The sequence below is a fragment of the Dreissena polymorpha genome, chromosome 2 (genome assembly GCF_020536995.1).
Source record: "Dreissena polymorpha isolate Duluth1 chromosome 2, UMN_Dpol_1.0, whole genome shotgun sequence".
NCBI classification, from domain to species: Eukaryota; Metazoa; Mollusca; class Bivalvia; order Myida; family Dreissenidae; genus Dreissena; species Dreissena polymorpha.
The window spans coordinates 86,711,452-86,726,733 of NC_068356.1; the positions used below are offsets into that span (position 1 = coordinate 86,711,452).

At 36.2% G+C, this 15,282-nt stretch overlaps 1 protein-coding gene across 2 annotated transcripts in view; it reads left to right on the forward strand.

The window, feature by feature from the left end:
• LOC127867935 (uncharacterized) overlaps window positions 1–15,282 on the forward strand; it is a 35,846-nt gene that overhangs the window by 7,449 nt on the left and 13,115 nt on the right. For both annotated transcript variants that reach the window (XM_052409455.1, XM_052409454.1), the window contains exons 4-6: window positions 11,382–12,035; window positions 12,657–12,726; window positions 14,124–14,374. In XM_052409455.1, coding sequence (XP_052265415.1) covers window positions 11,382–12,035; window positions 12,657–12,726; window positions 14,124–14,374 — 975 coding nt within the window. The remainder of the gene's footprint in view (window positions 1–11,381; window positions 12,036–12,656; window positions 12,727–14,123; window positions 14,375–15,282) is intronic.

Sequence of the window (15,282 nt, forward strand, 5' to 3'; positions counted from 1 at the left end):
ATACTTATGAAGTGAAATAGACAATTGGTGAACAGTGTTGAGTTTAATTGTGAATTATTGAATTGGAAGTGATATTAACGTCCAGTGAACAATATTACTGATTGACATAATGAAAATGTATCTAGAGTTATTGGATGTGAACAAATACTAGATACATAATAGTGTTGAATGAATTGTTTTGTGTTGTAAAGTGCATAAAATATTGTGAAGAGAGGTGAATTTAAGATTAGACTTTGATTTCTGCATATGGTTGGGATCAGTTTCATAACTGAGTGCATAGTGTGAAATTCAGTGTGGGTGTGAACGTAATTATTTGAACATGGATACGGAGAGAGAAATAAGGAGACAAAGAAGGGAGACAAAGAAAGAACAACAAACATTAAAGGAAAAAGAATTGAAAAATCAGAAGGACATTGAAATACTGAATAAAATAAAGGAACGAGACTCAAAGATTCGTGAAATTCAGAGACAAAGAGATGAATTAATAAAAATGAGATCAGAAAACAACACAGCCCAACATAGAGATGTGAATGATGTAAATGATGTAAAACATAAACAATTAAGAAGGGAAACAGTTGGAGAAAGATTACAGCACAACTGTAAAGAGATGGAACATGAAATGAGGACTGAACTTAACTATGATGATGTTGTTGAGGGTGCGGTAGGATTTAAGAATGATGATTATCATACCAACAGTTATGAAAGTGACATGGATTCAATAGATGAAGAACTAAGTTGGTTGACTAAGAAGATGGAGGAGACATTCCAGATACATGCTGATTCTGAGGACAGAATTTTTATAGAGGGGGTGCGGTGCAGTACTGAAACACTTACACCATCTGAATGTCACGAATGTGAACATGACCACAAAAGTGACATTGATGAAATTACAAGTGATGAAGATGATGATGAAAAAGCTCTTAAAGCTGAAATAAAAGCAATGAAGCTTCAACAGATGAAATTAAAAGAGGAACTTCATCTAAAAGAGAAAGCAAAAAGATTCAAGGAACAAGAATTATTGAAAGAAACACGTCGTAAACAGAAAGAAGAAAGAATAAGAAAATTGAAACGAACAAAACAAGAATTGGAACAAGATATGATGGAAACACAGAGCACAATTACGTCATTAGACGAGGAATTGGAACCTGTAGAAACATATGACCGACACAAATATCTAAGAAATGCGGAACGGAGAGTGTCACATAATCCACCATTAATGTTGAAACCGAGTGTTCCTAAATTTTCGGACCCAGCTCAATTTACAGAATGGAAAATAGAAATAGAAAGTATGATTCGGTCAAAAATTTACCAGAAAGACATACTGAAACAGTGCGTTAGAAATGCGATATCTGGAAAACCAAGGAAGGTTTTAGCAACATTGAAAGCCACAGCAACTTTAGAAAACATTTTGTCAACGATGGAAAGCATTTCGGTGATGTAAAAAGCGGACAAAGCATAATGGAAGAATTTTATCAAGCCAGACAAAATAAAGACGAAGACATAACGTCATGGGGTATTCGAATTGAAGAAATGATCCAAAGAGCTTTAGAAAAGGGTGAAATACAAGAAAACAAGAAGGAAGAAATACTGAGAACAAAGTATTGGAAATACTTGAGAAATTCAGAGTTGAAGAATGCTACCAGAGTATTCTATGAAAACTGTCTTACATTTGAAGAGTTACGGAAACGAGTGAGAAGAGAAGAACAGGAATTGAAAGTATCACAGGACAGACAAGAACAACCCAAACAGATAAATACAATGCAAATAGATCAACAATTGAGCATATTGAACGATCTTACAGAGAAATTACAAAGTATGCAAAAACAACTAGACTTACTAACAAAGGAGACAGAAGCATCAAAAGACAACAGAAGTGACAGTGTGACCAGAGAATACCGGAGAAACGATGCCAGACCACAAACCGGATATAGGAGAACATTTTCACAAGTAAGAGGTTACTCCGGAAACAGAGGTCCATATAGAGGCAGACGACCGTACGGACAAGATGCTTATCATAGAGACAGCAACTCTCAACAACATTTAAACGGGAACCAGCTCTAATTGATGGGGTCAATGAGGGCTGTGAGGATACCACTATCCCCAAACAGAAACCAGCTGAAAACATTTTTAGTAGAATGGTGGGTAATGCTAATCTATCTACTATTACTATCAACGGCAAAGAGACAACCGCGCTTATTGACAGCGGGTCTCAGGTCAGTATTGTAACTGAAATGTTTTACAACGAAATGACACCAAAACCAGAACTGATGTCATTGAATGAATTTAATCTTGAATTAAAAGCAGCTAATGGCACCCACATTCCATATTCTGGATATATTCAGACAACAATTGAAAGCAAAATTTTGGACATGAAAGTAGAGACCATTCTTCTTGTTGCGCCGGTTGACGAGAGTCATGGTAGTGCTCATGTCATAATTGGCACAAATATAATCAGATATATAAAAGACTTGTACAGTGATGAATGCCCGGATGATAAATGGAAAGCAGCTTTTCTGGCAATAGAATCAAACATTGGAAAAGTGCTTGCAACCAAAGATATCACGTTACATCCAAATGAAACCAGGACAGTGGTAGGTTTCCTGCGGAAACGTCAAAACACTGAAGCAGCAGTAACTGAACAATGCCAATTTGACAGTCATGGGGCATTGGTTTGTCCAAGAGTTGTATCTATAAATACTCGTGGCAGAAATGCGAGGATACCCGTGAAATTGTGCAACATATCAGCAAGACCTGTTAAAATAAGAGCAAAACAGGAACTTTGTGAATTACAGGAAGTTAAAGTTATACGTGAAGCTCCAATACTGCAACCACCGAGCGCAACCATATCATCTGTGAATACTTCATCTGAAACAGAAAATAAAACAAGTTATGAGAATATGAAAAAGGAATATGATGTTGATCTTGATGGAGCTGATTTAAGTACAGAACAAAAACAACGGGTTTATCAGTTGTTTAGAAAATGGGATACAGTGTTTCCGAAATCCAAATTTGACATCGGACACACAACCGCAGTTAAACATTCCATCAAACTGACCAATCCAGAACCTTTTAAAGAGCCGTATCGACGAGTGCCCCCAGCTCTTTTCAATGAAATCCGAGAACATCTCAAAGAAATGATAGAAATGGGAGCTATACAAGAATCTCAAAGCCCATGGTCATCAAATTGTGTAATCGTTAGGAAAAAGGATGGAACCATACGATTTTGTATCGATTTTAGAAAACTCAATGCAGCAACGAAGAAAGATAGTTATGCCATACCAAAGGTTGAGGATACACTACACCTTCTAGCTGGATCACGGTACTTTTCTAAATTGGACTTGAAATGCGGATACTGGCAAGTCGAGTTAGAGGAAGATGACAAGGAAAAGACAGCGTTTCAAGTGGGTGGATTAGGGTTTTATCAATGTAACCGTCTTCCATTCGGTCTCTGCAACGCCCCCGCAACATTTCAAAGGTTAATGGAACGCTGTATGGGCGATTTAAACCTGAGAGATTGTCTCATTTATTTGGATGACATCATTATTTTTTCCAAAGACGTCAATACTATGATTTCAAGACTCGACCAAGTGTTTTCTCGTCTGGCCGAATATAACCTCAAAATCAAACCATCAAAATGTGAATTTTTCAAGACAAGAACAACTTACCTCGGGCACGTGGTATCAGCAGATGGCATAGAAGCAGATCCAGTCAAAATAGAAGCAGTTAAAAATTGGCCTACCCCAAAGTCTGTACAACAAGTGCGCCAATTTCTCGGCTTCGTTGGCTACTATCGCCGATTCATAAAAGGGTTTGCTTCCATTGCAAGACCATTGAATAACCTGCTGATAGGCCATCCTACTAAACGGAACTCTCAAGAAAAACACCAACGAACCAAACCAGTACCATTTCAATGGGGAAGCGAGCAACAAACAGCTTTCGAGGAGTTGAAGCAACAGCTCACCAATCCACCTATTTTAGGCTATGCGGATTATACATTGCCGTTCATACTGCATACAGATGCCTCCTTAAATGGATTGGGTGCTGTCTTGTATCAACGCCAAGATGGACACGAGAAGGTCATAGCTTATGCAAGCCGTTCCCTCAAACCATCAGAAAAGCATTACCCGGCGCACAAATTGGAGTTTTTAGCGCTGAAATGGTCCATGAGGTTACAATATAGTAAAAGATTTCCTACACAAATTCAATGTAAAAGCAATAACTTTAACGAAAAATAAAGTCAAACTTTTGCGCATAGAGACCCTCATAACCATACCTTTTCTCGAAGAGCATTCCAAGCCGAATTGATTTAAGCAATAAAAAAGATAGGTCATGCGATATGTAAGAAAGAACTCGTCACGAATCAAAAGTCACTGTTTTACGGCCATCTATTTACCGGCTTCTATCCAGTTCATGAGGGTTTCCCGCCATCTGTCAAAGTCTTATGTAGTCTCCAATCTTCAGATAAAAGAGTGAATTTCTAGTAAACAACAATGTTTTCCCTGCCCAATGCACACAGAAATATACTCAAATAAAGTCATGGCAAGTGACCCTACAGAGAACCGTGTCTTCAAATAAATGATGTTCATGTTTTTAGAGAGTATAGCATTGCACTCCAAAAAGATTTACTATATTGTAACCTAAAGGAAAAATATCTTCTGATTAAAATGTGTTTTTCTTGCATATTCTTATCTTCCTATTCATATTGCACACACATAATAAGTTTGGCTGGATAATCTGTCCATTTGGCCATTTTTTTTCATATTTTCACACGCGGGTGTTTTCGGTCCAAAGAAGGCGATTTTAGGCCTGTTAAAGCTTAAATGTCCCTTTAAGATTTAAATGTGCTAAGTTCAATATCTGCAACAAAATACCAAAACAAACCAAATGGACATGCACGTGGGGCTTATGCGGGGTGGTGAAAGAATGACTTTGTTAGATATTTTCACTCTAAGCAATTTTGATAATGTCAATTTTGTGTTGTTTTTTTTTAAATCACCCCAAAAATGTCAATTTCAAAGCAAAGAAAATCTAATTTCATCCAAGAAAATAAACAAATTAGTACAAATGAGAGATCAAAGATACTTTGAAGAGAAGAAATCAATAAGCTTCCAATAACTTGTTGTTTAGCACCAATAAAAGTGTGAAATCTTGAAATGCGCCTTGTCGCTCGGAGCCCATTTATTTGCCAGAGGCCAATGATATATCCTAGCATTTAATGTCATGGGTGCCTTTAAACTGCAGCAGATGGTCAATATGCATTGCCAGCTCTCATTCAGAGGATCAATAGAATACAAAATTTCATATTTTTGGCACAAAATAAGTACTTTTGACTATTTTTATGGTGGCAATCTGGGTAAAAAATGGGGATTCATAACCAAGCGAAAGAAAAAATGCTCATTTTGGGAGTATAGAATGGACAGAAAGGTTAAAATGAACAAGATACATATATGTAGGCAAGCATTTTAAGCTTAGAAATGAGGTTCCATGTAGTAACAGGGGCAGAAAGGCAGCTCAGATCAATGCAGGCTGCCTGAAAGGGGTTTCTAGTACTTCTTTTGGGGACACAGCTTCCCGCAGAATTCTCAACACAACAAACATCATTGATCCATGTCACCTCTGTATGCAAAGACAAGCAAATAAAGTCAATACTGCCCTTAAATCACTGAATGAGAGAAGCATTTACCAAATAAAAAACAAAACTGGTTGCTGAAAGTGCCAAATTTTGTCAAAAAGATCCCTCTAATGTAAACGATGAAGGGGACACTCGCTACAACAATCCTATGTTTAAGTTGGACGCGACATCTTCTCAAGCCGGAACCATGACTGTAAGCATATTGTGAGAAAACAGTACCAAACACAAGCTTATTGTAGGGTAACAAGTAGCAATTCAACTCAGCTGTGCTGCATACATGCTCAGGAACAAGGATAAACATGTTGAGTGCCAACTTCTGCTGCCAACAGAGCACGAGCTTTACGTGTCAGGACGCGGAATAATCGATACAAACTGCATGGGAATTGCACGACAGCAAGAGTTTGAGTGACCACAAAACTGATTAGGACAGTATTTCACACCTTAAGCATCATAAATATGCTTATTTGCCTGTGTACATGATAATAAATTAGTATTATTACCTGTTTTACCATCAACAACCCTTATCCAGTGGCCCTCGGCTTAGTCGCAGACATTCCTCTACCTGAAAAAGTCAAAATACCCAATAGAAATAGATATAAAATGAAGAAAAAAACATGCATTTATGTATTTTAAGTGTATTTCTATGAATAATATGAGGTGATAAAGGTTGAAATATGCATGATTGTACTAAATATGAAAGCTGGCTCAGTTAAGCATCTGTTGCACTGTCAAAACTGTAAAAATGTCCGCCATTCCATGTAGGTGAAATGGGGCTCCGTTTGAATGTTCATGCTTTACGCACAAGCTATTGTTGCGTTACTGGATTGCGGAGTCCTTGGCGTTGAATTCTGACTTCTTGTAGCACAATAACGCTACACGGTCAACCAATGTGCCTTTGAATTTAAGTCGGAAAGCAATTTAGCCCTTATTCGGCTATACAAGGGTGGGGGGTCAACTTGAAAAACAACTATTCCAGGTCAAATAATCTGAATTCATGCATTTAATGCACTAATTTTCTTCTCTTTTGCTAAGAAATGACCAAAAATCAGCTTTCCCAGTCATATTTTGCACTTGCAGATGATATTACATTTTTCACATAAAGCTAGTTTAGGTTACAATATAGTAAAAGATTTCCTACACAAATTCAATGTAAAAGCAATAACTTTAACGAAAAATAAAGTCAAACTTTTGCGCATAGAGACCCTCATAACCATACCTTTTCTCGAAGAGCATTCCAAGCCGAATTGATTTAAGCAATAAAAAAGATAGGTCATGCGATATGTAAGAAAGAACTCGTCACGAATCAAAAGTCACTGTTTTACGGCCATCTATTTACCGGCTTCTATCCAGTTCATGAGGGTTTCCCGCCATCTGTCAAAGTCTTATGTAGTCTCCAATCTTCAGATAAAAGAGTGAATTTCTAGTAAACAACAATGTTTTCCCTGCCCAATGCACACAGAAATATACTCAAATAAAGTCATGGCAAGTGACCCTACAGAGAACCGTGTCTTCAAATAAATGATGTTCATGTTTTTAGAGAGTATAGCATTGCACTCCAAAAAGATTTACTATATTGTAACCATGACGGAAATGTTTCATGATTATCTCTACGGTGCGGAAGTTGAGGTTATCACGGACAATAACCCGCTAACCTACGTGCTTACGACTGCAAAATTAGACGCGACAGGACAACGATGGCTTGCTGCATTAGCCAACTACACGTTTACCACACGTTATCGGGCTGGGAAAAACAACGCCGATGCAGATGGGTTAAGCAGACTAGTAGTACAACCGGAAACAATAGCTGCTCTAACCACTGCAGTTACAGCCGATATGGAACAAGCACCGTACTGTTTCAGTACATCCGTACCTGAAAGTGAACAACCAGAGGTATGTGATCAAGTCCCGGAGGATGTCCTGCAGACATACGCCTTGAGTTCGCACGATTGGAGAAAGTCACAGCTTGCCGATCCAGCGATCTCCACGGTGATACATCATTTACAGGCTGGCACAAGACCTTCTGTGGTCCATTCCTCATGTACCAGTGTCTTGAAATATAACAGACATTGGTCCAGTCTTGAGTTAAAGGAGGGGATTTTGTACCGAAGGACAAAAATATGTGAGCAAGAGTACAGCCAATTAGTTTTGCCAGAAGCATTACGCGAAATAGTGTTTCGTAGCCTACATGATGACCTCGGCCACCAAGGACGTGATCGGACATTGTCATTGTTCAAACAAAGATTCTTTTGGCCAGGAATGGAAACGTTCGTAAAAGACAAGATCAGTAATTGCGCCCGATGCATAAGAAGTAAAACTCAAGCTGAAATTAGTTCTCTCGTAAACATTGCAACGTCATCACCAATGGAACTTGTTTGCATAGACTTTTTAAGTTTGGAGAGATCAAAAGGTGGATATGAACATATATTAGTCATCACCGATCATTTTACGCGATATGCGCAGGCGTTTCCAACGACAAATCAAACAGCGAGAACCACAGCGAAAGTGTTGTTTGAGAAGTTTTTTGTACACTACGGCTTTCCGGAGCGTCTACATAGCGATCAAGGTACAAATTTTATGTCTGGCCTTATAAGCGAATTGTGCAAGTTAGCTGGCATTGAGCAATCGAGAACAACTCCATATCACCCTATGGGTAATGGGATGACGGAACGCTTTAACCAGACACTGCTGCACATGTTATCTACACTCGAGGAAGATAAGAAATTGGACTGGAAGTCGTATGTTGCACCGATGGTTCATGCGTATAACAGTACAATACATACCAGCACTGGGTATTCGCCGTATTACTTGATGTTCGGACGTCATCCAAGATAAGCGATCGACGCCCTACTGGATTTACCGTCGAGCGATAATGGAACGGTGAACAAGAATGAATACAGCCGCAAACTTCGAGATAGACTTGCGACTGCATATAGTCGGGCGAAAGAAAACGCATTTCAGAGTGCTGACAAAAGTAAAAGGGTATATGACGCAAAAGCAAGAGCCGCAAAAATAAAACCAGGTGATATGGTTTTAGTTATAAATGTTACTCAACGAGGGAAGCAGAAAATCGCAGACAAGTGGGAAGATATACCGTATGTGGTAGTCGACCAGCCCAACACTGAAATTCCCGTTTATGACGTGAAGAAAGATCAACCCAACGCTAAACGTATACGTCGCGTTCATAGAAACTTGTTGCTGCCGTTAGGAATAACGGAACAGCATGAACATACACAGAAAAACACTCCGAGGTACATTATACCACAACGACGGTCTGACGCAAGATACATGTATGACGATGAAAGCGTACCCATACGCCGCTCGAACCGCCAACGTAAGTCGCCAAACTTGTACGTTGCGGGTTCATACTATACATGAAGGGAAAATACTACCAGTGTGAAGATACAGTGAAGTGTTTGCTAATGGACAATAGTGTGATATAAGTAATAAAGTGTTATTTTAAAAAGATGTATATATGTGTCTTTATAAAATTTGCAATTTATTGTACATTCATTTTCATATAATAAAATGTTTGATGGATACTTACCATTTCGTTTGTGTTATTACGAACAAAAGTATAGTATGTCTAACGTGATGAACGTTTATGTTTTATCACCGCAAGTTTTATAAATTTATAGAACATAATATAAATTAATGTCGGGACGACATTTTTAAAGCAGGGGGAATATGTCACAGGGTGTAAATTCTTATTTAGTTATTTGTTATTAGTGTCGAGTAGTTTTAGGTAGCTCTGATATAAAACCTAGAATGTAGTCTTAGTTGTTTTATAGCTAACATATAGTTGAATCTAACCTATTCTGAACACGTGCATGTAACAACCAATCATTCACTTTCCCTCCGATATTCAGTTGCCTGTTGAAAGTTGTTTGAGACAGCCATTGCATTTATTGAATTGCAATATTATATTATTTGTGTGGGATATTTTGGATTCCTGCAGGTAACTACTCTAAATCTTTTATTTATGTTCTCTGTCAATTGTTTGTATTATTATTTAGGACATCTGACGGTTACGGTTGTGTTTATTAGTTATTTATTGAAATAACTTATTGCGAGTCATATTCACGCCGCCATGCAACGCTAGTCATTATTAATGTGTATTCCACTTGAATGCATACATATATTATCTTGATTATATATCTAATGGCATGTATTAATTGTTCCTATTTCAGATACCTTTATCGATCTAGTAAAACTTTGAAAACATCGATTGATTCAATAGTTTGTCGTCGAACCCCAAGTAAGCAAATTGCGCGTAGCTAGGCCGGCAACACCATTAAGAAATCAAGAATTAAGAATGTCTTTAATGTATAATATTGTATGACCGGTTTAAAAAAAAAGAATATTTGAATATTTCTCCAAAAATATTTCAATTTAGAATAAGATTGTGTTTTTGATTTCTGGTATCATTTATTTATAATCTCTTTTTTCTTGTGAATTAATTGTCATTAAAAAAATGCAGTAAATATGATGCGTTATTATTTTTAAAGTATGCATGCATTATTCATCTAGTCGTTCAAATTACTGATTCGTTAAACTTAGACTTCATTACGGTACAGTTTGGAGTACAACTAACAAATTTCATTTAGTTAATATAAGAGAACTTTTTTAATGAACTGCCATCCTTCCAAATAATCAGATTATAATATATGTAATTTAACAAAAGGGAAAACATTTATGTGGATCACTTTTCATTGAGCATAACTGTTTTGTTAACATGTTTGTGACTAAGCAAAGTGTAAAAGCAGTGCACAGTTCATGCCATTTAGTTGGCTGACTTAAATACATTGTAGTTGTATTGTAAATGTATTTTAGTTGTACATGCTTATGTTATTTTAGTCATTTGATCAATTTCGATCTATATTTATTAATATAACTGTTCATAGACATGACCGTGCTTTATGGTAATTGACTATAGTGAACGACAGCGCGTGAAATCGTTTGTGTATCATATACCAACCGGTATTTGGCACACAAGAAAGTGCCAAGGCTGTAGCGGCTCATTGGTTCTGTACACTTTTTCAAACTCGTATCAGAAACAAACATGGTCAGAATTGTGTTTCTATGTGTAGTAAGCTATGTAATAAAGACTGCTATAATATGATCTATAAACTCTAATTTATTGGTGTGGACAGTGGTTTTCGAACGACAATATGTTTAGTATTTTAATTGTCGAACGCCGGGTTTTCTCCCGCTTTATACATTGCGAATGCTATTATATGACCAGGTTCCTCGTTTTATAAGAGGGACTTAAACCATATATTGTGTGTTTGGAACAACAGTTAAACATTACATTGATGGGTAATAAAGTGTTGCTTTATTCGCTGTTTCGACGTTATTTGCATGTGTTAGTGTTGCCATTTTGATTATCTGTGTTATTGTTTTATAATGTAAAAATCACTTCATTTTTGTGCAAGATTTGTTCATGAGCATATAATGAATCGCTTATTGACAAATTGGCCAAAGAATATCAGGTGACTAACCGTTAAAATATTAACATTGGCTACCACCTCGTTCAATAAAATACGGTACTGGCTAATATCATATTAAATTGAATGGCCACCAAGTCAATACTTGTTATAATTTTAACAGTTTATTTCTATACAATATTTTATAATCTTTGAGTAGCAAGGTATACATTTACTTACACAAACGCACAAATGCATTGACACACACACGCGCACACGCACGCACATAAATACATAATTGACATAAATACACTGTTCATTTCCAGGCATGCGATCGAAATGAAGAGTTTTTTAATTCGGCTGTAAGATTACGCTCCAGACCACTTGAAAGCGAAGTCTTATTTACTACAAACACCGCTAGTCCATCAAAACAAAGCAACCATCCAACCGTTAGCTCAAGCAAAGACACAACATCTCGTTTGGCTGGAATATTTGGAGGCAACTGGGAATTCAAATTATTCTTTTATGCGGAAAATGAAATGCCATATAGCGTTCGATGGGACAATATGACAGGTCGAGTTGACCTGACAGATTTAAAAAAACAAATTGGTTCGAATGAAAATATTAAATACGTGTGGGCGTATAAAGTTCCACTTACTGAAATTCAGAAATCCCAACTCCTGTTACACCACAAGTTTGTTGTATTCGAGACCGAACGATGGTGGTGGTCCATAGAAAAACAGAAAGATGGCATTATTATTCCGCGTAGCTGCAAAGCGGCGTCCGTCGAAGATGCTTGCAGAAACGAATGGCGCAATAAGGGTAGAGCTCGTACGTCATTTGGTGATGGTACAATGAGCGTGTATGAACTGCTTGACTGGTTGAATACGAATGGAGAGCTGTATAAGAAATACAATTGTTTCACAAACAACTGTCAACATTTTGCCGGAGATGTTTCCGAGATATTGACGACTGCAGAGGTAACGCATGACGCAAGTTCATTCTAGGATTGAACATGTATTTATTCAACTGATTACTTACTGCAAATTTACTGCTTAAAATTATCTTACGAATGGATGCATTTTACGTATAATAATGTTCGAATTGTATATTGAGTAAAGTAAAGCATAAGGAAGAATAGCTGCCTATATAATCGATTTTAAAATTATCCTTAATCAGGAGTAATAAAGCATTTTAAAAATAGTAATAATGATATATTTTCAACAAGAGAAGGTTTGAAGTTATTCAAATACAAAAAATACGTAAAATCTTCTTCTTTGATAAGACTTCATTCGATCCACACACCAAACCATACTTCTCGAGTGTCTCTTGACATTGTCTACCCATGCAAAATAATATGGTGAAACATTTATATAAACATCTATCATTCATTTATTTAAAATCCCCTTTGAAACAATACTTACATCCGTAAAAATGATACCATTTAACAATATTAAGTCGAATATTTACCGAGCCAGTAGAGAATTAGATTTGCATTCATTCTTCCATATGTATTTCTTTTGCCTGACATATTTTGGCTCATTTAAACTATTTCCGCAAGCTCTAATATATTTTTTGACTTCAATCTTTGTTTCCTAAAGAGGCACAATACTTCCTCGTTAATAAAAGAGGACGCACAGTCAAGAGTCGATGAAGATGATGTCATACCAGGTAATATAAACTAAAATATGCATGCACTCTGCATTGTAAAAACACAAACGTTAAATATATTGTATGCAAGTATTGCATAGATATCTCGGGAGCACTTCGTTTTAAGAATGTTCAGCTCATTCTGTCTGTGCTTATTTACAGTTTATTGCAATTATTTTAGCTCTTTTGTACCGTTCATAATTGGTATATTTGGATTAGTGTAGATTTTTCACTTTAAAAATGACTCGCTTGAATAGTCGAAATTATCGTTACCCGTAATATTTTATGTCGAATAGCCAAAAGTCAAAACAGACATAAATATTACATTTATAGAAGTATCAGTGATTTGTGTAAAATTGTGGTATTTTAATTTTTTATGTGACTAATTAACATGTTTGACTTTTTAACATAACAAGTTGCATATCAATGCCATCACGAACATCATCAATCTAGATTTCGTTTTTGGCTAATTTAACCGTTGTTCATTACGTATGTCATAACAATTTTTCATAACATACGCTGTATTTGATATATCCAAATAGAAAACATATTGGCATTTAACAATCTTTGGGAATCGTTAACACTACTCCTGTTATTATTTATATTATTCTCCAAACTTGTTTGATATCCTTATAAGTACATATGCTTTGCATAATATATCACTTCGGTTAGGAAATTAGATGTTGATTGCACAATCACCATTATCAAACAGAACCACTTAAAAGACAATTATACTAGAATTTCGAGTTCTCAACAATGACATAAGCCAAGCGATGAGTTACCCTCTGGTAAACATGGCAACGCAATAGATTTAAGCTACGTCAGGCTATAGTTAATTATTTCCTGTTGCAATTAAGAAAAACCTTCGCCAAACCTTTAAAAGGCTTTTGAGAAAAGGGGTTTATTCGGATCATTGTCAGACATTTTACACATCTGTCAGATCTGCATGCTTCTTTCAGGGAAATGACTACATTTGTTCGTCGGTTATTTCGTCCATATTCTGTGTAATATATTGCAAATTGTATCAGATTTTGTTCTGAGTATCTGACAGCATTGCGGAGTCTGTACATTTTACAAATGCAGACCAAAACACTATAAAACGTTATTGACTATTTGTTCAAATTGTCATTTATACCAGCTTTTATGCTCGGGTATTAAAGAGTATGAAGTAATATTTGACGAAATTAATGTAGTTGCTCTGGTGGTCTCACTAACACTTTATTACCACCATTCACTATAAAACCTTGTGGCAATTTCTGTAAAATGACAGCTATGGTTAAATGCACGAATTCAGATAAAAATAGGGTTTTGTTTAGTGCGTAATAGTTCCCATTTTATGCAATATATATATTTACTGTTTAAGCCACAGTATCTTAAATTAACTAGATATGTAAGTGAATCTTATTTTATTCGAACAGGTGGTGTTCCTCATTTAAACATCTTTACACAGGAATGTGGCGGAAGCACTAGTTCACTTGAACGCCATCCAAAGAGTAGCAATAGCAGCATAATGGTCAATGAGGTTTGTTCGATGAGTGATAGAAGATGCGCCATGACAGAGGAACTGTCGATGGAGGAGCCTTGTTTTATGAATAAAGCAGCCTTGTCCGTACAGTCTGCAAAAATGACCAACGAAGAAGAAACCAAACGCGAAAATTATGTGCACCATGTAAGATTTCTTGCATTTTTCCATTACCAAGTGCCAAATTAAACTAAATAGTTTCGAATAAACAGGATTTAATGTATCTACCAATGGTATAAAAACACATCGAACGGAACTTTATCCGCGTGAAAAGCGTGGCCGTTAACGTTGCCAAAAAAAAAACCGGAACAATGCATAGATCTATGATATCTAAATAAAATCAGATCGTTTTTCCAAAACGATAACGTTTTTGATAATTAATTGATTCTCGCGGACAGTGTATATATAACAGTTATATATATATATATATTCGGCAATTTTTCTATAATTAATTTGACAAGAGCAAATCAACAGAGAAAGTCCTGCTCATGTTGATTAACGTTATTATACGGCTGCCTGTGAATGGGACTCGCGATCAACAAGCGAAGGCAGATAATTTTGAAGAATATGTTTTTGTTTATTCTGATGCTATTCTGCTCCTATCAAAATTCTCGCCTTAAAATCGGCGACTCGAAAATACCCATGTTGGAAGAGGTGACCTTTTTACTTGCTCACTTCCGTTGCAGTATGGTATCCCACATTAACCATTACAAACGTCATAAATTAGACCAAAGGCTAAACGATTTGATTATTTAGTACCTTTAAACGTATTTGAATGTATTGTAAAACATATTTTTTGACAATTTGCCATCACAATATTCAACAATCATCACCACCAATGTTTACTTGTCTGGAAAAAATAGTATTTTGTTTATTACATATGTATTACAAGTGTTTTATTTTGGGTTGAAATAACTTTTAAATATATTTTTATATATCATAGTATTTTTATTGGATGCACTCTAGTATAGTCACCATATAACAGTTTGATTTCTCATTGAAAAAATTATGCCAGTCATTAATAATTTTCTTTCACATAAACACGATCTCACAAG